The sequence below is a fragment of the Lepus europaeus genome, chromosome 16 (assembly GCF_033115175.1).
Source record: "Lepus europaeus isolate LE1 chromosome 16, mLepTim1.pri, whole genome shotgun sequence".
Lineage (NCBI taxonomy): Eukaryota > Metazoa > Chordata > Mammalia > Lagomorpha > Leporidae > Lepus > Lepus europaeus.
In genome coordinates this window covers 9,940,606-9,962,829 of record NC_084842.1, presented here as the reverse complement: position 1 = coordinate 9,962,829, position 22,224 = coordinate 9,940,606, and the positions used below count along the sequence as shown (strand labels likewise).

The 22,224-nt window shown below is 52.1% G+C and overlaps 2 protein-coding genes across 2 annotated transcripts; one reads left to right on the top strand and one right to left on the bottom strand.

Moving 5' to 3' along the window:
* Positions 1–4,447: 4,447 nt before the first annotated feature.
* RNF122 (ring finger protein 122) lies at positions 4,448–20,850 on the bottom strand. The gene is made up of 6 exons (XM_062213549.1): positions 20,528–20,850; positions 13,512–13,668; positions 7,059–7,104; positions 6,783–6,824; positions 5,721–5,803; positions 4,448–5,477 (listed from the first exon to the last, which is right to left on the bottom strand). Exons 1-6 carry the CDS (start codon positions 20,550–20,552, stop codon positions 5,363–5,365), a joined length of 468 nt encoding a protein of 155 aa, XP_062069533.1. The 5' UTR covers positions 20,553–20,850; the 3' UTR covers positions 4,448–5,362.
* On the top strand, positions 20,792–22,111 carry LOC133775486 (skin secretory protein xP2-like). The gene is made up of 3 exons (XM_062213824.1): positions 20,792–20,845; positions 20,944–21,381; positions 21,524–22,111. The coding sequence occupies exons 1-3, from the start codon at positions 20,792–20,794 to the stop codon at positions 21,728–21,730; spliced, it is 699 nt and encodes a 232-aa protein (XP_062069808.1). The 3' UTR covers positions 21,731–22,111.
* The last annotated feature ends 113 nt before the right edge of the window (positions 22,112–22,224 follow it).

The following is a 22,224-nucleotide window of genomic DNA, read 5'->3' as shown; positions in this document are numbered from 1 at the left end:
CTATAAAAGTCATACACTGGTAGTGCCAGTTCAAGTCCCAGCTGTTCCACTTCCTACCCAGTTCCCTGCTAATGTGCCCTGGGAAGGCAGTGGATGATGGCCTGAGTACGAGGGACCCTGCACATATGTGGGAGACCCGGAAGAAACTCTTGGCTTTGGATTGTCCCAGCTCCCAGCCATTTGGAGAGTGAATAGTGGATGGAGGACCTCTCTGTCTCTCTTTGTAACTTGCCTTTCAAATAAATGAATAAATCAAAAAAAAAAAAGAAAGAGAGAAAGAGAGAAAGAGAGAAAGAAAGAAAGAAAGAGAAAGAAAGAAAGAAAGGAAGAAAGAAAGAAAGAAAGAAAGAAAGAAAGAAATCCACTGTGGCGTTAAACACCCCTAGATAATGCAAGCACACAAATCATTTGGCAATTACCTGGGCTTTGTCTTCCCGGACGGACACAGCAGCCCAGGGGTTAACAGCACCTGGGGCTTTCTAGTGTCTTCACCGAGATCTGTTTCCAAAGCTGCAGGGGTGGCAAGGCCAAGCTTGAACTTAGATCCTCACGGCCTTGGTTTGTGCCTTGTTCCTGATTGTTATTATCGTTGTCATTGGGGGTGAGCCTTGTGCTTTTCTCAACATGTTTTCCCCTAATCTAACACTCAGAGAGGTATATTCTGAAGAAAAAGCAAAATGTCTTTGGTGGGAGAAACTCTGCAGGTTAAGTGCTCATTATCTTTGCAATGACTGAAGGGTGTTTGGCTGCCACAGATAAGATCATTGAGGTTGGAAGCCTGGTGTGTAGGATGCTTACCCAGCTTCCTTCAGGTGTTTACCCTTTGAAACACGCTCAGGATGCAAATTCTTCAATAATGAGAATAGCGCCAGGGTTGAGGTAGCTGCCTATGAACACTGGGAGAAGGTAACTTTCTCTGCTCTCAGATGTCCTCAGGTTAAAGTCCGATCTAGAGTAATTTCTTGTTGAACATTTTATCAGCTTCCTGGCCCCACACAGAACTTACCTAACCCCCAGCTTTCCCCCACAACGACATACTAAATTGTTAGCAGCGTCTGACCCCAAACAAGCTGGTGCTTCTGTGGCTTTGCCTATGCTCTCTGGAGACTCGGGTATTACATCCTGGCAGGTGCACTTTGCTGTGGCTTCCACGTGGGTTGCACAGAGGTCTCTGTGTTATACAAATGTGCTTCCTCCGAGCATAGCACTTGTGCTGCTTCCTCCAAAGCGAGGCTCATTCTGTCTCCGAGAGCTTGGCAGAGTGCCCGGTCCTAGTAGCAGGCACTCTAGAAACCTTGAACACTTAAGACTATGAATTTGGACTTGTGAGTTTAAGCTTTGTTTCTGCTGCTGCCAAATCATCTCTGATCAGCTAAACAATATCTAGTTTTCTACCCTGGAAATTGTACAAGGCACTTTTCCCTTTGTCTATTTTGATGTGGATTTGAAACTTGTGAACACGGCCGGCGCCGTGGCTTAACAGGCTAATCCTCTGCCTTGCAGCGCCGGCACATCGGGTTCTAGTCCTGGTTGGGGCGTCGGATTCTATCCCAGTTGCCCCCCTTCCAGGCCAGCTCTCTGCTGTGGCCCGGGAAGGCAGTGGAGGATGGCCCAAGTGCTTGGGCCCTGCACCCGCATGGGAGACCAGGAGAAGCACCTGGCTCCTGGCTTCGGATCAGAGAGATGCGCCAGCCGCAGCAGCCATTGGAGGGTGAACCAACAGCAAAAAGGAAGACCTTTCTCTCTGTCTCTCTCTTTCTTACTATCCACTCTGCCTGTCAAAAAGAAAAAAAAAAGAAACTTGTGAACAGGTGTTTTATTGCTAACACTGTCATCAGCTAACATTGAGGGTTTTCCTTAAGAGGAAGGAGAGAGGGCTGATGTGGCACAGCAGGTTGAGCCTCTCTTGGGACACCAGCATCCCATGTCAGAGAGCTGATTTGAATCCCCGCTGCTCCACTTCCAATCCTGCTCCCTGCTAATGTGCCCAGGAAGGCAGCAGAAGATGGTCCAACTACTTGGGTATCTCCCACCTGCCACCCCAGTGGGAGATATGGAGCTCTACGCTCCTGGCTTCAGTCTGGTCCAGCCGCAGATGTTGAAGCCATCTGGGGAGTGACCCAGTGGACAGAAGATGCCTCTCCCTATGTTACTCAGCCTTTCAAATGAATTTAAGGAAAGAGGGTGGGGAGATAGTGAAGCAAGAGTGGAAAGCTACTGATTACTTGTGTTCCCCACTGGATCCCAGCAAAACTTCCACCATGAGGATGCAACAGCGGCTTTGGGGATGGTTTCTGTGTTACTTAGGAAATGCATTTTCCTCTCCACACTAAGGAAAGCTGACAGTGCTAGATGTGGTGCCCCCAATAAAGACCAGGCTCCATAGGCTTGGCAGCAAGAGGTGGGGTGTTGGGGTTTTAAAGAGCAGGGATTATCCCTTAGAGTGTGAAGGGGGAGAGGTAGCAAGAACAAGGGCACCCTTGGGCAAAAGACCTTATCAAGGAGAAGCGCCAGACTTTGGTTGCCCAGCTGCACCTTGAAGCTGTGTAGTGTGAGTGTAACCTGTGCAGATAACCTCAGTGCTGATGACACAATCATGGGGGTGGGAGGGTCTGGCACCTCTGGATGCCTGGGTATCTGTTGCACATCTGACTGATTGACACACTATGCAGGATCTTCAAATAATTCACAGAAGATGCATGGGAAAACTGTGTGGATTTAAAAATTTTTTTTTTGACAGGCAGAGTGGACAGTGAGAGAGAGAGAGAGAGAGAGAAAGGTCTTCCTTTTCCATTGGTTCATCCCCCAATGGCTGCTGCGGCCAGCGCACCGCGCTGATCCGAAGCCAGGAGCCAGGTGCTTCCTCCTGGTCTCCTATGCGGATGCAGGGCCCAAGGACTTGGGCCATCCTCCACTGCCTTCCAGGTCCACAGCAGAGAGCTGGATTGAAGAGGAGCAACCGGGACAGAATTCGACACCCTGACCGGGACTAGAACCCAGGGTGCCGGTGCCGCAGGTGGAGGATTAGCCTAGTGAGCCGCGGTGCCAGCAGTAAAATATTTTTTTTTTGTTTCTCTTATTTTTTTTTTATTTTTATTTTTATTTTTTTTTATTTTTGACAGGCAGAGTGGACAGTAGAGGTAGACAGAGAGAAAGGTCTTCCTTTTGCTGTTGGTTCACCCTCCAATGGCCACCGCGGTAGGCGCGCTGCGGCTGGTGCACTGCGCTGATCCGAAGCCAGGAGCCAGGTGCTTCTCCTGGTCTCCCATGGGGTGCAGGGCCCAAGGACTTGGGCCATCCTCCACTGCACTCCCTGGCCACAGCAGAGAGCTGGCCTGGAAGAGGGGCAACCGGGACAGGATCGGTTCCCCGACCGGGACTAGAACCCGGTGTGCCGGCGCCACTAGGCGGAGGATTAGCCTACTGAGCCGCGGCGCCGGCTGTAAAATATTTTTTAAACCAAAATAAATGTCTTGATTCCACTTTTCCCATGGACCTTTTGAAGGATCCTTGTATGCTGTGTTTAGCACCCCAAATGGCATGGATGCTGCTGTGTTCCACCAAGCTGGGGGAACCATGACTCAGCTATTCTATACTTTTGATGACCAAGGAAATCTCTCAATACTCTCAGTTCATTTCACATACCCATAATTGATCAGTAACCCTTTGGGTTAACAAAGTTGGAGGGCATGAATGCAAGGTCTATGAGGCCATGAAGTGTTACCATGCACGTTGGAAATAACAGCAATTGTCAGCTGGTAGGTAAGAGAGATCAAGCCTCTAAGGTAGCAAACCTGGACCTTTCCAGTTGTGTTTGGTGGTGTAAAGGGGATCGAAAATTACTTGAGTTACAAGCAGAATTCTATTAGTTCTTAGTTGATGGAATGCCATGGTTGGAGCTATCAACTTTCCTTATCAATATTCCAGAAATCAACTAAACAAGACTGGCTCAGTCAGGCCTTCATGTACATTGGTGTAATTCCTAATCTAGGCCGCACAGGTAATGATATAATATCAGTTTGTCTTTAAGGATTAGAAACACGTGTCTACTTTGGCTTTGGATGTGGGGAAGAGAGAAGAGGCAGTCAGAAAGCTTTGTTCCCTCTACTGGCAGAAAAGGCCAAGAGGAGGCAGGTGTTTAGCCTGGTGGTTAAGATGCCTGTGTGCTGTATCTGAGTGCCTGGGTTCAGGTCCCAGCTCCAGCATTCCTGCTAATGCAGCCCTTAGGAGGCAGTTGGGATGACCCAAGAGATGGGTTTCCTGCTACCCATGTGAGAGACCTGGGTTTGAGTTCCCAGCTCTTGGCTTCAGCCCTGGGCCAGCCCTAGCCACGACAGGTATTTGGAGAACGAATCAGAGGATGGGCGCTCTCTGCTTCTCAAATACACACAGAAATAAGAAAGAAAAAGGCCAACCAGCACAGGCCACAAGGTTAGAGAAACATGTTATTAAATTTAATATTCTTTAAATACATAAACTTTCTCCCACCCCTCCCCCACCTTGTTCCGGGGCATCCACAAGTAAAGCCTGAGATGGTGAGGAGGAAGTAGAAAAATACTATTTACAGGGTAAAGAAGGCGTCTGTGCCTCCATGGCCTGCAGACACCCCCAGCCCCCAGCCCCTTTTGTTCCTTTAGAAAAAGCCCCTGGGAATCCGTTTGAGTGTAGACCTTCCCCTAGAGGGGCACTCAGGCCCCACACAGAATAGAAACTCTGAGAGGAGGAGGGAGAGAACTGATAGCACCTCAGATCCTGGCAGGAGAAGGAGTCTCCCCTGCCAGCTTGTAGTCGGCCAGCCGGCAGGCCAGCCTTTGTTCCAATAGTCCCATGTAAACATCGACTTTTTCCTCTTGTCCGCCCCGCTCTTCCCTGTTCGACACAGAGCCTCCTGTGCCCCCAGGGCGGGTCCTTGGTGCCTTGTTTTTCCTTCCTTCCTTCCTTCCTTTCCACCCTTCCTGTGGAAGGAGTTGGGAGAGGATGGGGGACCAGAGGTCAGTCAGGGCAGCTTGTCCTCCTAAGGGGAACCTTGGGCAGAGACGCTCCATGCTCCTGGCTAGACCGGAGCAGACTCCTTCCCCCAGAGCAGGGACCAGGCAGGGAGGTCGTCCAGTACCAGGAAACAGCGGCCTTGGTGGTGACAGCATCAGGGCTGAGAGGAGGGAAGAAGGCTTCAGGAGGTGGAAAGGTGGGGTGTTCTTGGCAGTGGCCTTGCTCTCCCTGAAGGCGGAAGACCAGCCCTGGCCTGTCCTCTCCTCAGGTGAGCGTGACCACTCCCAACAATCTTTCTCATTGTAGCTGCGCAGGGGGACCAGGCACTCCCAAGGCAAGAAGTCTCCTCCAGGTCTGGGTGCAGAAGCAGCCCTCACACCAGCTCATCCAGAAGGATCCCAATGCTCTGAGAGGCCTCCGAGGGCCCGGCAATGGGCTTGTTGCACATCGGGCACACACAGCGCACTTCCAGCCATTTCACCAGACACCTGCGAACAAAGGAACCGCTGTTAGCTCTAAGAGGACAGCCCAGGCTGCTGCTGTCTCTCACAGACCCCAGCTGCTGCTCCAGACAAGGACAGCCCTATCCCCACCCAGCCTGCCCCCTCTGCTTGCATGCGGGATCTAGCGGATGGAGGGCAGGGGGCCGGGTGGCAGCGAGGGGAAGTTCCAGAAGGTGCTCCCTGACTGTTTCTCCTCTCAAGGGAACCCCGCACGCACCCACCACGTACTTGCGGTGAAAGGCGTGTTGGCACGGGAGCACGCCCAGCTCATCCTTCCCCTTGAAGTCTTCCAGGCACACCGCACAGGTCTGCTGTGGAAGGAAGCGCTGAATGTGAGAGGAGATCGGGGAAGCTCCTTACTCCTCCATCCCCGACTTCCATGCTCTCAGCCCCAGCCCAGCGAAGTCCTGGCCCAGCCTGCTCTATCAGCCCAAGGACCTTCAGCCAGATTGTACCATACTGCACTGGCGGGATGGCAGCCATTACAAACAAGATGAAATTATATTTTTAGGGGCCAGTGCTGTGGCGTAGTAGGCTAAGCCTCTGCCTGTGGTGCTGGCTTCCCGTAGGGGCACCGGTTCACATCCTGGCTGCTACACTTTGGATCCAGCTCTCTGCTATGGCCTAGGAAAGCAGTCCTGTCCCCTGGTTTCAGCCTGCCCATCCCAAGGCACTGTGGCTGTTGGGGTCAACAACCAAAGAATTGAAGATCCCTGTCTCTGCTTTTCTAATAAAATGAAAATAAATTTAAAATATGTTCCCTGAAAAAAGAATTATAAGTTTACCTTGGTGTAAAAATTCTTGAAATCCATTTATGAGGGATCTTCCAAAAGTTCATGAAAAATATATTAGGAAAAAAGTGTGCAAGGACCTCAAAAACAATTTTGCACCTGAATAAACTCATTTTTAAATTGCATCTTGGATTAACTTTTTGAAATACCTTCACCTAGGAGGACTATCCCCTATCTGAAATGCTTCCAATCCAAAGCATATCAGATAACAGAATTTTTAGATTTTGGAATATTTCGTAGATTTTTACCTGCTAAGTACACACACTTTGTAAACCTGAAATCCAAAAACCCAAAATGCTTTGGACATCATGTTGGCACAACATTTCCAGTTTTGTATTCTTAGACTGGGATGCTCAACCCCACCTGGACTGCTGGTATGAGTCCCTTTTATTTGACCCAAGGAAATACGAAGGACTGAAAATCTTCCTGCAGGAGCCAGGACTGAGAGCTGGAGGAAAAGTGCTATTGGCCCTCCTGCTGGCTGTCGCAGCACACTTACCCCATATAACTGTAACTTCTTGGCATCACCTTTCAGCACCACCTGGGAAGAAAAGGAGAGGTATGATGTCAGCAAGAGCCACAGGGACCAGGAGGGATCAGCCAATGAAAGGAGTCCCTTCACAGGAGAGCCTGCCTCTCCCCCTCCAAGGAGGAGGGCAGTGGTCAGCTTGGGGCAGGAGCTAGCCTCATGGCTGCCTAAGCTTGTCCCTGCCCTGCCTCTATCAGAGCAAGTAGCAGAGGAAGAAGTCTTGGAGGGAAAGATGTGGCACTTTACCTCCTTGTATCCGTATCGTTCACTCTGTGCCTGGTTCCGGAGTTTGCTGGGGGAGAGAGAGCAAGGAGTAAGAGCGTGTTACTATGCCTCTGCCCAAGCAGAGAACTCAAAGCAAGAGAGGCTGGCCAGCTGCTCACCAAAAGACACCGCCACGGTTTGTTCCTACACAGGCACACAGAACTAGGTAACCACCAAAGCTCTTCCTTAGGCTAGGAGTCTTGAAACTTCCTGGCAGGTGCCAGGCCCAGACTGCATGCTCCTCTGGCAGAACACCCCACATAGCTCCTTTACTCTCTGTCCTCTCCTAGTAGGCAAATTCCTCCAGATACCCAAACTATATGACCCAACGGTGCACTTACTGACTACAGAAAAGCTAGACATTCCAAGAGATATTGCCATTAAGCCAGGGTAGCTGGATATGTAAGTCTCTTGACCCTGGGGAATTTTCCACCAGGAGAATCTAAGTGTTCTGGACCCATAGCACACTCTCCTTTCCCAGCCCCAAACACCACAAATGACGCCTTCTTTGTTTCCTTCTTTTCATTTTAAGCTGGTATCCCGCATACAGCCAAACTCTCAATAGTCAAAACACAGCGTGTTGCTACTGACAGCAATAGCATAAAAGCTCCTCGGCGTTTGCTGTGTGTTGCCCGGATGCTGACACAGTCACATAGGTTCTCACGGAAGCCAAGCAACTTGAAGAGTGAGATACGTTCCCTTTCACAAATGAAGCAAACGAAGCTCAACAAAGTAACCTGCCCAAACTCCACAGAGCTCACTGGCGGAGTCCAGATTTGAGCCGGAGTCTCTGTGCTTACAGAGTTCGTCTCTTACCACACAGTATGACCTGCTCCACCAACGAGGCGGAGCATATCATAGGGCTGGGGTGTTGTCTGGTCTTGGGAAGCACCCTACATTTCATCAAGTCTGTGACTTGCAGAGTGGCCAGGAATATAATCACGCACTGATTTTCTGCTTCATTTTCAGGGAGGCAAACTTTTGTTATGAATTCTGCAAGCAGTTTTAGATGGCCATCTATGTGTGGGCTCTAACAGGGTACTGGATGGGGCTTTCTCTCTCAGGGATTTCTTTTTCTTTTTTTAGATTTTATTTATAAATTTGAGAGGTAGAGTTACAGTGAGAGAATGAGAGAGAGAGTGAGTGAGTGAGTGAGAGTGAGAGAGAGAGAGAGAGAGAGAAAGAGAGGTCTTCCATCTGTTGGTTCACTCCCCAAATGGCCACAACAACCAGAGCTGCGCTGATCTGAAGCCAGGAGGCAGGAGCTTCTTCCAGGTCTCCTATGTAAGTGCAGGGGCCCAAGCAGTTGGGCCATCTTCTACTGCTTTCCCAGGCCATAGCAGAGAGCTGGATTGGAAGAGGAGCAACCGGGACTAGAATCGGTACCCATTTGGGATGCTGGCACCGCAGGGAGAGGCTTAACCTACTATGCCACAGCACCAGCCCGTCTCTCAGTGATTTCTAACACAGGCCTGTGTCATGGCAAAGGACCATCAGGAACTCAGCAAGTTAGGGTGCTGGTGGCCAACTACGGTGTGCGGGTCTAATCCAGCTCACTACCCATTTATATATAGTCCATAAGCTAAGAATGGCTGTTTGGCTGATGTTGTGGTACTAGCAGGCTAAGTCACTGCCTGCGATGCCAGCATACCATATGACTTCCAGTTCGAGTTCCAGCAGCTCCACTTGTGATCTAGCTCCCTGCTAACGTGCCTAGGAAAGCAGTGAAAGATGGCCCAAGTACTTGGGCCCTTGACTTCCACATGGGAGACTCAAATGAAGTTCCAGGCTCCTGGATTTGGACTGGCCCAGCCCTGGCTGTTGTGGCCATTTTGGGAGTGAAAAAGCAGATGGAAGATTTCTCTGTTTCTTCTTCTTCTCTGTAACTCTGCTTTTCTTTTTTTTTTTTTTTTAAGGTTTTATTTATTTATTTGAGGGGAAAAGACAGAAAGAAAGGTCTTCCATTGGCTGGTTTACTCCCCAAATGGCTGCAATGGCCAGAGCTGGGCTGATCTGGAGCCAGGAGCCAGGAGCCAGGAGCCAGGAGCCAGGAGCTTCTTCCAGGTCTCCCACATGGATGCAGGGGCCTAAGTGCTTGGGCCATCTTCTACTGCTTTCCCAGGCAACAGCAGAGAGCTGGATTGGAAGAGGAGCAGCCGGGACTAGAACTGGCACCCACATGGGATACCAGCACCACAGGCAGAAGATTAACCTACTGCAACACAGCACCAGCCTCAAACTCTTTTTTTTTTTTTTTAAGATTTATTTACTTACTTGAAAAGTAAAAAAGAAGAAGAAGAATAGTATCATGTGATGTATGCAAATTATATAGAATTCAAATTTCAGTGTCCATGATGTCTCTGGTACCCAGCAGAATTCAGTTCACATACTAACTGTGGCTGCTTTCGCACTCCAAGGAAGAGTTTGCTAGCTGTGATCCAGACCTCATGGCCTGCAAAGCCCTCTACAGAAAAAGGACTGCTGTCCTGAGCTAGAAAACAGAAGCTGAAGTCACAGAGAGTGCCCAGCCCAGGCACACGGCACCAGCTCTGGGACCGCTCCCTGGGTGGTGGAGAAGGCAGAAGGTAGGGACAGATCCAGGCCCACAGTGTGGGGCAAGGCAGATAAGAGCAGGCTGCCAGCTTCCTCTGTCCTTCCTGACGGGAAGTCAGGTGGCCTGGCCTGGCTGGTGGTTCCTGGCATCTCTAGGGAAACTGCAGTCCAAGTGGATTCCTGCCATGGCTTGAGGCTGGGGTTGCACACCCAGTGTGTCCCCTTCCCGTCTCTCTCTGCTCGCAGCAGGGCTGGGCTGAAGGCCTAACTGGGGCTCCATCCTTAATTTGCAGAGAACTGCTTTGTCTAGAAAAGAGTTTCCCACATACGCACACCTCTTCTCTAACCAGCAAGTGAGAGAGACGCAGGGAAGGATGTAGCGAAGCTGACGTGAGCTGCTGCTACCTGACACGGGCGGAGCTACAGAAGGAAGCATTCCCATCACTAGGGAGCCAGACACTGCAGCTGCGCTCCGAGGTCCATGCAGAGCACATCAGGAAGTGGCAAAGAGACTGTGTGTGTAACCCTGCCCAGGGCACCACTGTGCATGCTCACAGGCCTTGTCTGCCAGGTGGCCACCCTTAGGTGCTGTGTGGCGTCTTCTGCTTGCTTTACCTGGGTGCCTAGTGCGCCCTCTTCTCCCACGTTCACCCCTGCTGTCCAGCTGGCTCCCCTGAATGATGCCACTCAGAAGTGGGGGCCTCTCTTCTGCCAAGGGCCATCTAGATATTCATGACTTCATTTGCGGGCCATGCAAAATTATGAACTTAAAAATTAGCCCACTATAGATGTTTTGACTTTCAAGTCGCAGCACCAGACCAGGTGATTCTGCGGGCCTTGTACAACCTCTGGGCTGGATGTTCCTATCTGTGGTCTAACTCAAGGGTCTTCTAGAATTTCTCAGAAGAGGAAAGGGCTCCGGTGCTGCCCCATCAGCCTGCATACGGATTTCAGCTCAGGAAGGATTCGATCACAATGAAATGGGGCTGAAAGGTTGCAAGGAAAGCAGAGCTTACAAAGCAAAACCCCAGGGCCATCCCAGCTGAAGTTGAAGTGCCAACAACTTTGGACAGGTGGCCTTCTCAGCTGTTGGGTGACCAAAACAACTAAAAATACCTCCACTTCCATGAAGCCAGTGGGCTCTCCCGTCCCTCTTTTCCCTTTTAGGACAAACAATGCAGCCAGATCCCGAAAATAATTGTCCCTTTCCTGTCTATTTGTACTACCCTGGCCCCTCCATCCTGTGTGGGGCAGAAGTCAGCTCTGCTGGGGCCGGGGAGTGGGGGAGGGAGAAGCGAGGGCACGCCGGGGGCGGGCGGAGGCTGGCTTTGGCGGATGAGATCACCGGGTCAGGAGCAGAAGTCAGGGGCCTATTTTGGCTGAGGAGGAAACCGAGAAGCAGGGAGAGGAAGTGGCGTCTGCAGTTGTGTGTCCTTCTATATATAGACACACACAGGCTGCCAGTGGGTGTCTGGATCCACAGAACTTCACATCAACTGGCTGCAGGCAGGTTGCAGGACAGAGGGTGGGTGACAAAGGAGCCGATTCCCGCAGAAGGGACAGGTGGCCCCGAGCGGCTCCTCAGCTTTCACCATCATGTGCTGACTGCTATGTTCTCTCATTCCAGCCAGACAGACATGCCAGCAACGCACAGCCTGCCCTAGGCAGGAAACCCCTTGCCCAGCTCAACAGAGGTGGCCATAGCAGCTTTTCCAACTTCCACTCAAGGATTGAGACCCACGGCAGGCAACGTCTGCGAGACGCCTGCAAAACTAGCCCGTCATTACCAGGCGCGCCAATGGGTCTCCCTGGATGGTGAACGTGGGCAAATCCTAAACCATCAGGGCATTGGTTTCTTCCTTTATAACCTTTATAACCTGGAGGGTGGGTCTGAGGAATAACGGAGCTAGATGATTTTAAAAATGCTGACCACAATGCCTGACGTACAGGAGAAAACCTAAGGTCATCCCTATTAGTGGCACAATCAAGGAAGGAATCCTGTTCACCAACTTCCTAGCCCAGAGTGATTTTCTCTTGATTTTCTCTGCTTGACCACTTTTGCCATTTGGGTGTGTGTGTGCGTGCCCGTGTGTGTAAGGGACCAGAGTTAGCTTTGCAAACCCCTCCAGCCTCATCATGAATCCGTCTTTGGAGTCTCTCTGCCTTCAGCCTCCGCAGAATCAAGCCAAGTGCTTGGTATGGAGACGGAGGAAAGGGTTACAGGGCAGAAGAGTTTGGAGGAGAAAACGCAGACGTCAGGAGAAGTGAGAGGATGGAGAGGGGAGGGGTGGGGAGACCCTGGACAGCTACCCTCACCTCCACTTCACAGACAGATGTAGACATCACACTCAGTTGTACAACAGGGAGAGTCAACCCCTGTCTTCTCTGCACAGGCCTCAGTGAAAAAAATCCGAGTTCCATGGGGGGGGGGGGGGGGCTGGGGCCGTGGCTCACTTGGCTAATCCTCCGTCTGCACAGCCGGCATCCCATCTGGGCACCAGGTTCTAGTCCTGGTTACTCCTCTTCCAGGCCAGCTCTCTGCTGTGGCCCGGCAGGGCAGTGGAGGATGGCCCAAGTGCTTGTGCCCTGCACCCGCATGGAGACCAGGAGAAGCACCTGGCTCCTGGCTTCAGACTGGCGCAGCTCCAGCTGTAGCGGCCATTTGGGGGGTGAAACCAGTGGAAGGAAGACCTCTCTCTCTGTCTCTCTCTCACACTAACTCTATCTGTCAAATAAATTAAAAAAAAATTATAAAAAAAAAAAAATCCAAGTTCCAAGGGACCTGTTTTGAGAAGTTCTGAGGAAGAAGAGGCCCAAGGTGTGACATCCCCAGGGAGTAGGACTTCGGGCAAAGCCCGAGGGGACAGCCTTTTCTTAGAGGGCCTCTCCCCGGCTGATAGAATACAGAGCACTTTTGCCCTGGCCTTCAGGTTGAAGCACTCAAACCCAGCAGGGCTTCTCAGGAGGGAGCCTGTGCTCCTTAGCCTTAATCTCCTTAAAGGATTTGGTCAGACACCAGCCTGGACTCCGGCAGATGTCTCCCTGGGTATTAGCAGTGTGTGGGGGAGGCGGGGGCAGGCAGAGCCAACTGTGACAATGGCTCCAAGTATAACTAGCATGTTGGTCCGGTCAGGGATGTCCAACACTCTCCCGGCCGCAGGACAGTCCCACCCACGGAGGAACTGCCCACGACAGCAGCACACCCCAGGCAGGCACACAACTACTTTGATTTCACTCAAAATGCCAACCATGCCTGACAATTTTTTTTAATGTTATGTAGAAAACAGCCACCAATTCCCACACCCTTCAACAGGAGCATGGCCAACCCTGCCAAGTTCAAGTCCTTCCCTGGATCCTTAAGCAATTAAGAATAAGCGACATATTTAGAATTTCTTTCTGCACTCTCAAAAATAAGAGCTTACAAGGCAGAATAAACACACAGCTCTCCAGACACCAGCTTGCTAACATTAGCATCTGGAGGACTGACAACAGGATTCCCAGGAGGGCAAAGGAACATGCCACTGGTAACAGATGCCCCCTACTCCTAGTCTCCCAGAGAGCATGGGTGGGCAGTGCAACAGGACAATTAAGAGACCACCAACTTTCCTACTCAAATACTAATTCTAGGCTACTGGAGACGAGCCGGCCAAGAAGTGGGACGCAGTCCAACCCCTGATGACCCTGGGTCACCTCGATGGACTGATGCAAATAGAAACACCAGTCTTCAGGGGCCCCCTAGGAGGGTAGCTAAGCCATTTCCCCAAAGCAGTGGCTCCAGCGTGCAGCCAATGACCCTGTTGTGGGACTGTCACTCAGCTCACTCTGCCCCTGGCTTTTTCCCCCCGTGACTTCCACATCCCAGTCAGCCAGTGAACCACTCACCTGATAAAATAGCAGCAGAATATGAGGCTGAGCATGAAGACAAAGATGCCTGTGCCGAAGATGACCATGTAGATGTTGAGAGGAAGGTCTTGGAAACTGATGGGTGGCATTGAGCAGGACTTGTTGGTGCTAACCAGTCCCAAGCCACAGAAACACCCTGCAAAACAAGAGAAATAAGATTAGGAGTTGGAAATCTACCATCCTGGCTGATGGCACTGTATATGTGTAAGCAAGGATGGTGAAAAGAAAGAGCAGGCCCAGGACATCAAACCCTGCCTCAGTGACAACAGCTTATATCCCAGCTCTAACACTGGCTAGCAAGCAACGTGATCCGGGGTGAAATTTAACCAATCTAGCCAACAAAATACTACAGCAGCCTTCCATCTAAGGGACCAGGGGTTCCAGCAACGGGCAGAAAATGAAGAATTCTAGTTTTAGCAGGTAGAAGCCCAAACAGAACAGTGACAAAATGAAGAGTCCTTTTTTAAATGTGAGAAAATGTATTATTTGAGTTCAGGTTCCACCTCTCCCTAGCTAGCTAGTGACCTTTAAGAGTTACTGCTCTCAGTTTCACTTTGTCGTATGAAAACAAGCAAAATACAGAGGAGGGAACATGATGGTGGAAGAAATATGCTTTGTAAATTACGAAGTGTAATTGCAAAGGTCATTTGTCATTATTAAGCCACCTGCTCTAGAAGACAAGCTGTGCCAGGACTAGAATAGAAATTGTTCACTCCAAGACCCGGTCAGCATTCCAAAGAGCAGCAGTGCAGATGGGGGTGGGGAACTGCAGCCTCCCTCACTGGTCACCTTCCCCCTTTCTACCCAAAGCCTTGCTACGGTGCCCAGGGAGCTTATTAGAAATGCAGACTCTCCCTGGCCCTCTCTCTAGATGAATGAATCAGAATCTACATTTTAACAAGATCCTCAGTTGATTCCTGTGCACAATCAAGTTGAGAAGCACTGGTGAGCCATTTCTCAAAGTGGCTACATGGGGGCTGGGCATTGTGGCACAGTGGGTTAAGTCACTGCTTACAGAGCTGGCACCTGAGATTGGAGCCCCCAGTTTGAGTCCCTGCAGCTCTGCTTCCAATCCAGCTCCCTGCTGGTGTTCCTGGGAAGCAGTGGAGGATGGTTCAAGTACTTGAGCTCCTGCCATTCACATGGGAGATGGGGATGGAGTTCCTGGCTCCTGCCTCCTGGCTTTGGCCTGGCCCAGCCCTAGCTGTTCCAGCCATCTGGGGAGTGAATTAGCAGATGGAAGATTCTCTTTCTCTTTCTGTAGCTCTGCCCTTCAAATCAATCAATCAATCAACAAACAAATAAATAATAAAAAGTGGCTATGTACTTCCCTTTTCACATAAGTCAGGGATAAATCCTGACTGGTCACCAATTACAGTAGTCACCCCTCACTTGCCAGTATTTGATGTGAAACCTAAGTTCTGGGCAAAGAGACAAAGACATTTGCTGGAAAGATTTTCAGCCATGTCATCCCAGGGAACCTAGAATGGTGGTGGCAATGTTGTGGTGAGAAAGAGAACAGCCCGAAAGAGAGACAGTGGCCGAGATAGCAGGAGAGAGAGAATGAGAAGAGTCTTTGGGGCTGGTGCCGTGGCATAACAGGCTAATCCTCCGCCTCCCGGCGCCGGCACACCGGGTTCTAGTCCCGGTCGGGGCGCCGGATTCTATCCCGGTTGCCCCTCTTCCAGGCCAGCTCTCTGCTATGGCCCGGGAAGGCAGTGGAGGATGGCCCAAGTCCTTGGGCCCTGCACCCGCATGGAAGACCAGGAGAAGCGCCTGGCTCTTGGCTTCGGATCAGCACGATGCGCTGGCCACAGTGGCCATTGGAGGGTGAACCAACGGCAAAAAGGAAGACCTTTCTCTCTGTCTCTCTCTCTCACTATCCACTCTGCCTGTCAAAAAAAAAGAGCCTTTGGGGCCAGCGCTGTGGCGTAGCAGGTAAAGCCGCTGCCTGCAGTGCTGGCATCCCATATGGGTGCCAGTTCGAGTCCTGGTTGCTCCACTTCCAATCCAGCTCTCTGCTATGGCCTGGGAAAGCAGTAGAAGATCGCCCAAGTCCTTGGGCCCCTGCGCCAATGTGGAAGACCTGGAGAGACCTCCTGGCTCCTGGCTTCAAATCGACGTAGCTCCCACCGTTGCGGCCATCTGGGGAGTGAACCAGCAGATGGAAGACCTCTCTGTCTCTCTCTGTGGCTCTTTCAATTTCAAATAAGTAAATCTTTACAAAAGATTTTTGGCTAATGAGAAAGTAAGAGTTTACCATACATACACCTGCTACATCTTGAGCACATGCTACCAATTTAATCTTTAAAAAAAAAAAAACATTTTAAGATTTTATTTCATTTTATTTAAGAGGTAAAGTTACAGACAGGGAGAGGGTCAGACTGAGAGAGAGGTCTTCCATCCACTGGTTCACTTCCCAGATGGCTGCAATGTCCGGAGCTGTGCCGATCTGAAGCCAGGAGCCAGGAGCTTCTTCAGGGTCTCCCACGTGGGTGCAGGGGCCCAAGGACTTGGGTCATCTTCTACTGCTATCCCAAACCATAGCAGAGAGCTGGATCAGAAGTGGAACAGCCGGGACACGAACCAGCTTAGCCTACTACACCACAGTGCCAGTCCCCAAATTTAATCTTTCTGACGTCACAGTGAGAACACTACTTCCCCCCACTAATGGGAAAGTCTCAATCACTAAATAATCTTCACCCAGCTAAGAAGGCCTCACTCCAAAAGCCTGTGCACTCAGGCCTGGGTCTAGGTACTCCCTGCCATCTCTGTTGGGAGCCATAACCCATCAACAGACTCAGAACTCTGCTGTGTTTACTCTTGCCACCACGGCTCAGCAGAAGGTGGCACCAAAGCCTGGAAGTCAATTTTTTTTAAGATTTATTTTATTTATTTGAAAGACAGAGGAGTTACAGAGAGAGAGAGAGAGAGGTCTTTCATCTGCTGGTTCACTCCCCAGATGGCCACAATGGCTGAAGCTGCGCCGATTCAAAGCCAGGAGCCAGGAGCTTCTTCTGGGTCTCCCACACAGGTGCAGGGGCCCAAGGACTTGGGCCATTTTCTACTGCTATCCCAGGCCATAGCAGAGAGCTGGATTGGAAGAGGAGCAGCCGGGACCAGAAATGGCGCACATATGGGATGCCAGCGCTGCTAGGCCAGGGCTTTAACCCACTGCACCACAGCGCCGGCCTCTGGAAGTCAACTTTCACATCATGCATCTCATTCCTCTTCACACCTTGCATCTACCTGGTGACTGTACATCGAGCCTCCATTCAAACCTCTCAGACCACACACACCCATTTCACACACTGATTACATATTATTGTATCCCCATTGATGTCCTGTGTCTGGCTCCTTCTCCTCCCACTTAACCTGTACACTGGACACATTCTCCATTCAGTTTATCACATATTTTTCAGTCCTCCCAGACATGTCCCCTGTCCCCTTGCAGCTTCACACTCCACATTCTCCAACACCACACCATGTGTGTCAGTCTCCGTGCCACTGTCCACCCAGCTCTCCCAGCCTGGAGCTCCCTCTCCCTTTCTGCCACCGGCCAAGCCTGGCCTTTTGTAAGAGTCCAAAGACCCCTTGCTTCCTTCCCTTAAGCCTACAGCTCTCAAACCTGCACTGCTTGTTCTGGCTCTTGCTTACTGTCTTTACATTGCCAGTGCTCTCAGCATCGACTTAACTTGAACTCAAACATGCATTAAGCATCGATTATACAATGGCATGATGACAGACGAGATAAACAAGCAGAGAGGAATGACTGGGTGATCTTACCACGAAGGGAAGCAGACAAAAAGGTTTGCATCACGGGAAGTGAGGTGCCCTAGAAGAGATGCGTGTATAATCCTGAAGACAAAGCTAAGAGCCACTAAGTACGCTCCACCCTTTAAACCAGCCTGAATCCTCCAAGGTCCGAGGACGAGGACTCCGACTTTTCTATTCTCCGTGCCTCGCCTCGCCTCGCCTACTGTTTTGGCTTGTTTTCAATAACTAGTTAATAGATAAATAACTCCCCGTTTTCTCAAAACAACCTGGTCCTCTGGACAAAAGCTCCTATTTCACACTAAGGAGGCTGAGGTTTGGGAAAACTGCCCAGAAGCTGCCCTCAGCGAATGGGTCACCAGTCAAGCAACAAGCTTTGCTGAGAGCCTGCTTTATGCACAGATCCAGACACGGGGGAAAACAGAAAGTAAAAGAAGTGCTTGTTCCGAAAGACTTTCTGATGGATTTGAAATTAAAGAATAATGACCTGCTAAACTGTGCTGTGTCCAACAGGAAGCCCTTGCTTCTAGGCTCCTGCAGCAGTTAGAAAAGTAGTTTTCAGTTGGGGAAGGTGGAGGGCGTTATGTCACAGAGGGTGAAGCCACCCATGGTGATGCCCATTTCCTAGGAGTACCAGTTCAAGTTCTGGCTGCTCCATCTCTGATCCATCTCCCTGCTAATGCACCCAGGAAAGAAGCAGAAGATGGCCCAAGCGCTTGAGCCCCTGCATCCACGTGGGAGACCTGAATGGAATTCCAGGCTCTTGGCTTTGACCTGGCCCAGCCCCAGCTGTTATGGCCATTTAAGGAGTAAACCAGTAGATGGAAGAGCTCTCTCTCCTCTCCCTCGCCCTCGCCCTCTCCCTCTCCCTCTCTTCTCTTTAACTCTGCCTTTCAAGTAAGATTTTTTTTAAAAAAAATTTTAAGTAGTTTTTGCCAGCCTTCCCCACTCAAACAATTACTCTCTTTGCAAGCCTAAGAAGACCCATTTTTTCATGAAGACACAATAGTGAACTGGCTAGAGAGGGAAGACCTTCAGCGTATACCAAGAAAGGGTCTCATCACCTCCTTCCCAAAAAACTAAATTCTCAACACCAAAGAGGCCCTCGGCCCCAGGGTCTCTGCATCTCCTGCCTCAGCAACATCTGATGCCACAGGATGGCAGAACCCCTTATCTGCCTAGGGTCTCCCGTGCACCTTCTATGAGCTGGATCTTGGCATCTTCCTGGTCCCAGAGAACCGTTCTCGATTTCCGGTTCTGCACCTGCAGTGCAGTGGCAGTGGGCCCTGCAGAGGGGATGTGTGCGTACTTTGCGGACACACTGGGTCCTGCAGGCATCAGCTCACTCTATCTCTACCATCTTGCCCTGACAGCAGCTTTCTCTGGGACTCCAAGATTAAGCCAGCCTGGGACTTTATGGGATAAAGAGCTTCGAGAGTTCAGAGGAGGTATCCACTTACAGGTTGAGTATCCCTTTTCTAAGATGCTGGAATGTTTCAGATGTTTGAATTTTTTTCCCCCAGACCTGGGGCTATTTGCATATACATGATGAGACCAAAGTCTCAGCAGGAAATTCATTCATGCTTCATCTACACAGAGCCTGCAGGCAATTTTACACACAGGGTTTCAGTGTTGTGCATGCACCGAAGTTTCATGGTGTGGAATTTTCCACCTGTGGCATCAGGCTGGATGCTCACAAAGTTTCAGGATTTTAGAGCATTTGGAGTTCTGTGATATTCAACTTGTGGTATTAAAGAGAAATGGAAACAGGGTGTACTGTACAAAAGCTGACAGTGGAGTAACTTTTCCCTGTAAAGCAGTTAACTAAGGGGGCGGCCTCACGTGTTTTCGGAACGGAGAGGGACAGGATCTCCCCAGCTAAAGAGACAAAGCAGCCAGCCTGGAAGGGGTGCGCAGCAGTGTGGCAGACAGCAGCCCCTCAGTCCTGCTCCCCTCGCCCCGGAGTCTGTGTCCCATTGTCTTGCCAACCTAGGAAAGCCTTGACATCAGAACTCTCCCTCAGCTGGCGGGCTGGGAGCAGAGATGACGTCAGAGAAGGGCTGGCCAAGGAAGGCCAGTGGATCTGGGAACTGCTGCTCCTTCCCAGCCAACGGGAATCTTTCCCAGGCTGGGATGCACCCTGCCGTCCTCCACCCCCAGCCCACTCCCCCGCCCCCTCTCCCACATCGCCCGCCTATCACACACAGCTTGGGTCGTTTTCAGGAAATTAGATCCGACCAGCAAAAGGAGGAAGAAGGGGGGATGGGGACACTCACACACATGCTGCCCAAACCTTGCCCTAAAACAAAAGCCTCTTGAAATAATTAATCCAAGATCTGGCAGGAGTCGACTCTCTAGAATGGATTTTTTTTTTTTTACCCCGTAACTAGCCAGGCTGCCTCACTCAAACAGAAGGCCAGCTGCTCCCCCGACCCCCCCCCCCCACGCCCCACCCCTCAACTAGCCAAGTGCTGGAAAAACGGACTCCAGGACCCTTGAGAGAGAGGGGCTGGCGGGTTAGGAGTATTCGCGGGTCCGGAGTGAGCCGCAGGAACCAGACCCAAGCCTAACCCGTGTCACCTGGACCACTAAAAGGCCTCAGGTGCCATGCACTAACTTAGCAGCACTGCCCAGGCCTGGGGGCGGGGGGAGGCGGAGCGGAAGCGCGGGCACCCACGGGGCTCAGGAACACACCCAAGCCCCCGCCAGGCCGGCGTCCCCGGGAGAGCCGCCGCCGGTGCGAGACCCCACGCGTGCAACCCAGCGGCGCGCTCTCGGCCAGCGCCTTCCACGGGGCTGCCCGGACACAGGCAACAAAGAGCGCGCGCGGACGCCCCCGCCGCGCCGGGCCCGCACGCCGCTCGGTGTATATGTTTAGAGCAGCCTGCAAAGTTTCGGGCCGGGAACTTGAGCTCCCTCTAGGAGATCCCAGCCCCGGCGCGGACTTCACTCGCCGACAACCACAACAAAGAACCGAGTTGGAACGCACAAAGGCAAGGGGCAGCGGGTGTCGGAGCCGAGCCGGCCACACAAAGGCAAGGAGCCCCCCGGCTCCCACGCCCCCCGAGCTCCGCCGCCAGCCCGGAGACCCCCAGTAGGCGCCGGCTTCCCCCTCCCCAACGTTGTCTCTGAGCCCGCGCTGCACACAGCAGCGCCGGGACCCCCTCCGCCGGGCGTCCAGCCGCGCCGGGAACCCTGGCGGCCCCCAGCCCGGGACTCACCGTTACACCACTGGAATGGGTGCATCAAGGAAGTGTCCGCGAGTTCCTTCGGGCAAGCGGGCGCGGGCGGCGGGCGACGCGCGAGTCTGCAGCAGGGGCCGGTGCGGGGCTCGCGGCCGCCTCTCCCGGGAGCCGGGGGCTGCGGCGAGGCTGGGGTCCGGAGTCCCAAAGCGGGAAGAGGAGGCAACGGACGGCAGGGAAGTCCGCGGAGGGGACTCACGGAGGGCTCCGGGCTGGAGTGGCCGGGCTGGGGCGGGGGGTGCGATGCGGAGCGCCGCGGGCAGGGGCTCCTGGGCGGCTCGGCGCGGAGGTGAGCCGGTAGCTGGGATCCCGAAAGTGACACCCGGCCGCGCACGCCCCCGTCCTCTTACAGCCACCCCCCTCCTCCCCGGGAAACTCCGCCCCCTGCCCGTCAGCCGCCCTCCGGCCAATGGGAGCCTTGCTCCTGCCCGCCCCCCACCCCGGGCGGTGTTTCCGCCGGGCCGGCTCCCGCCCCCAGGCTGGGGAGTCTGTCGGCGCTCGGGGCGCTTCCCGGCTCCCGGACCCGGGAAGCTCCCGCGGACGCTGTGGGAAGCGGGCCGCTAGGGCTTCCCGGTCTTGCGCCCGCAGACCCGTCTGCACCTGACCTTCTCCTAGCTCCGGCAGCAGCCGAGTCCCGGGGGACGGCCGGCGCGCTCCCACGCTCGCCAGGTCTGGAACCGGCTCTGTCCGAGGTCCTTGTCCGGGCTAGCCCGGCGTGCGGACTAGGGGAGGCGGGCCCCGGGCTGAAGGTGGTCGGCTTGCCCCAAGCAGAAGCAACCCAGTGCCTCCGGGCAGGCCCTGCAGCACCTGCCACCTGCTTCGGGATTGACCAGGTCTGAAGTCCCTGGCCGATATTCTGTTTTTTGTTTTTTTTTTTTTTTTGTTTTTTTTTTCTTTTCTTCTTTTTTAACGTGATGTTGCATCGTTTGTTTCATTTTTGTCTTACGGTGTTTTGTCGTCCCCCCCTCCCCCCAGAAAGCACTGGCCTTGAGCTTCTCCATGGGAAACACACTCGCCCAGAAGCTGCATCGGGGTCGTCGGAGCCAGCAGGTCCTGCTCTGGGGGAGTGCGGGAGGAGACCCTAATCGAGCATGCAAGCCCTCGCAAACAAACACATACAAGCACATGCAAGAATGCCACGGCTCTCCTGCGAAACTCCTATCTCTCTCCTCAATCTGTTAACTGAAGATAAAGGCTTTATCTGACTGCAGGAAATCCGGGACACCCCAATGAGGTTATGCACACGCCTGCCTTGCTATTTAAAAGCATTATCTTTAAAGTATCAGACGATTTAAAAAGATCACGGAGAAGGCTGGAATAAATGCAGCCCTCCCTCCCCGGATGTCCCTCAGATATCAAAATCTCTCCATGCCCAAGTTCCTTCTGTAAATGACATTTGCCTGAAACCTGTGCAACCCTCCCCTATGCGTTCAATCATCTGGAGTTTTCTAAGCAAACGTAATACAATGGAAATGCTATGTAAATAGTTGTTATATTGTACTGTTTATGGAATGACAAGGAAAAAAAAGTCTGCATGTTCAGCACACACGTTTTTTCCCCAGATTATTGCAGTACCCTCCCCTCCCCCCCCCCCACAAACATGGAGGCCAGCAGACTAAGTTAGCACTTAATTATTCTTCTTTGTGAGCTAGTCTGCAATAGCATCGGCGTGTACG

Bases quoted from the DNA above. Each gene is read 5' to 3' on its own strand.
- RNF122 (XM_062213549.1), bottom strand. From the start codon at position 20,552: ATGCACCCATTCCAGTGGTGTAACG. The intron at 7,105-13,511 runs GTGAGTGGTTCA...TCTCTCCCCCAG, and splicing joins TTCTGCTGCTATTTTATCAG to CAAACTCCGGAACCAGGCAC. The intron at 5,804-6,782 runs GTAAGTGTGCTG...TTCCTTCCACAG, and splicing joins AGAAGTTACAGTTATATGGG to CAGACCTGTGCGGTGTGCCT.
- LOC133775486 (XM_062213824.1), top strand. From the start codon at position 20,792: ATGCGGAGCGCCGCGGGCAGGGGCTCCTGGGCGGCTCGGCGCGGAGGT. The intron at 20,846-20,943 runs GTAGCTGGGATC...CCTGCCCGTCAG, and splicing joins CTCGGCGCGGAGGTGAGCCG to CCGCCCTCCGGCCAATGGGA. The intron at 21,382-21,523 runs GTCTGAAGTCCC...CCCTCCCCCCAG, and splicing joins CCTGCTTCGGGATTGACCAG to AAAGCACTGGCCTTGAGCTT.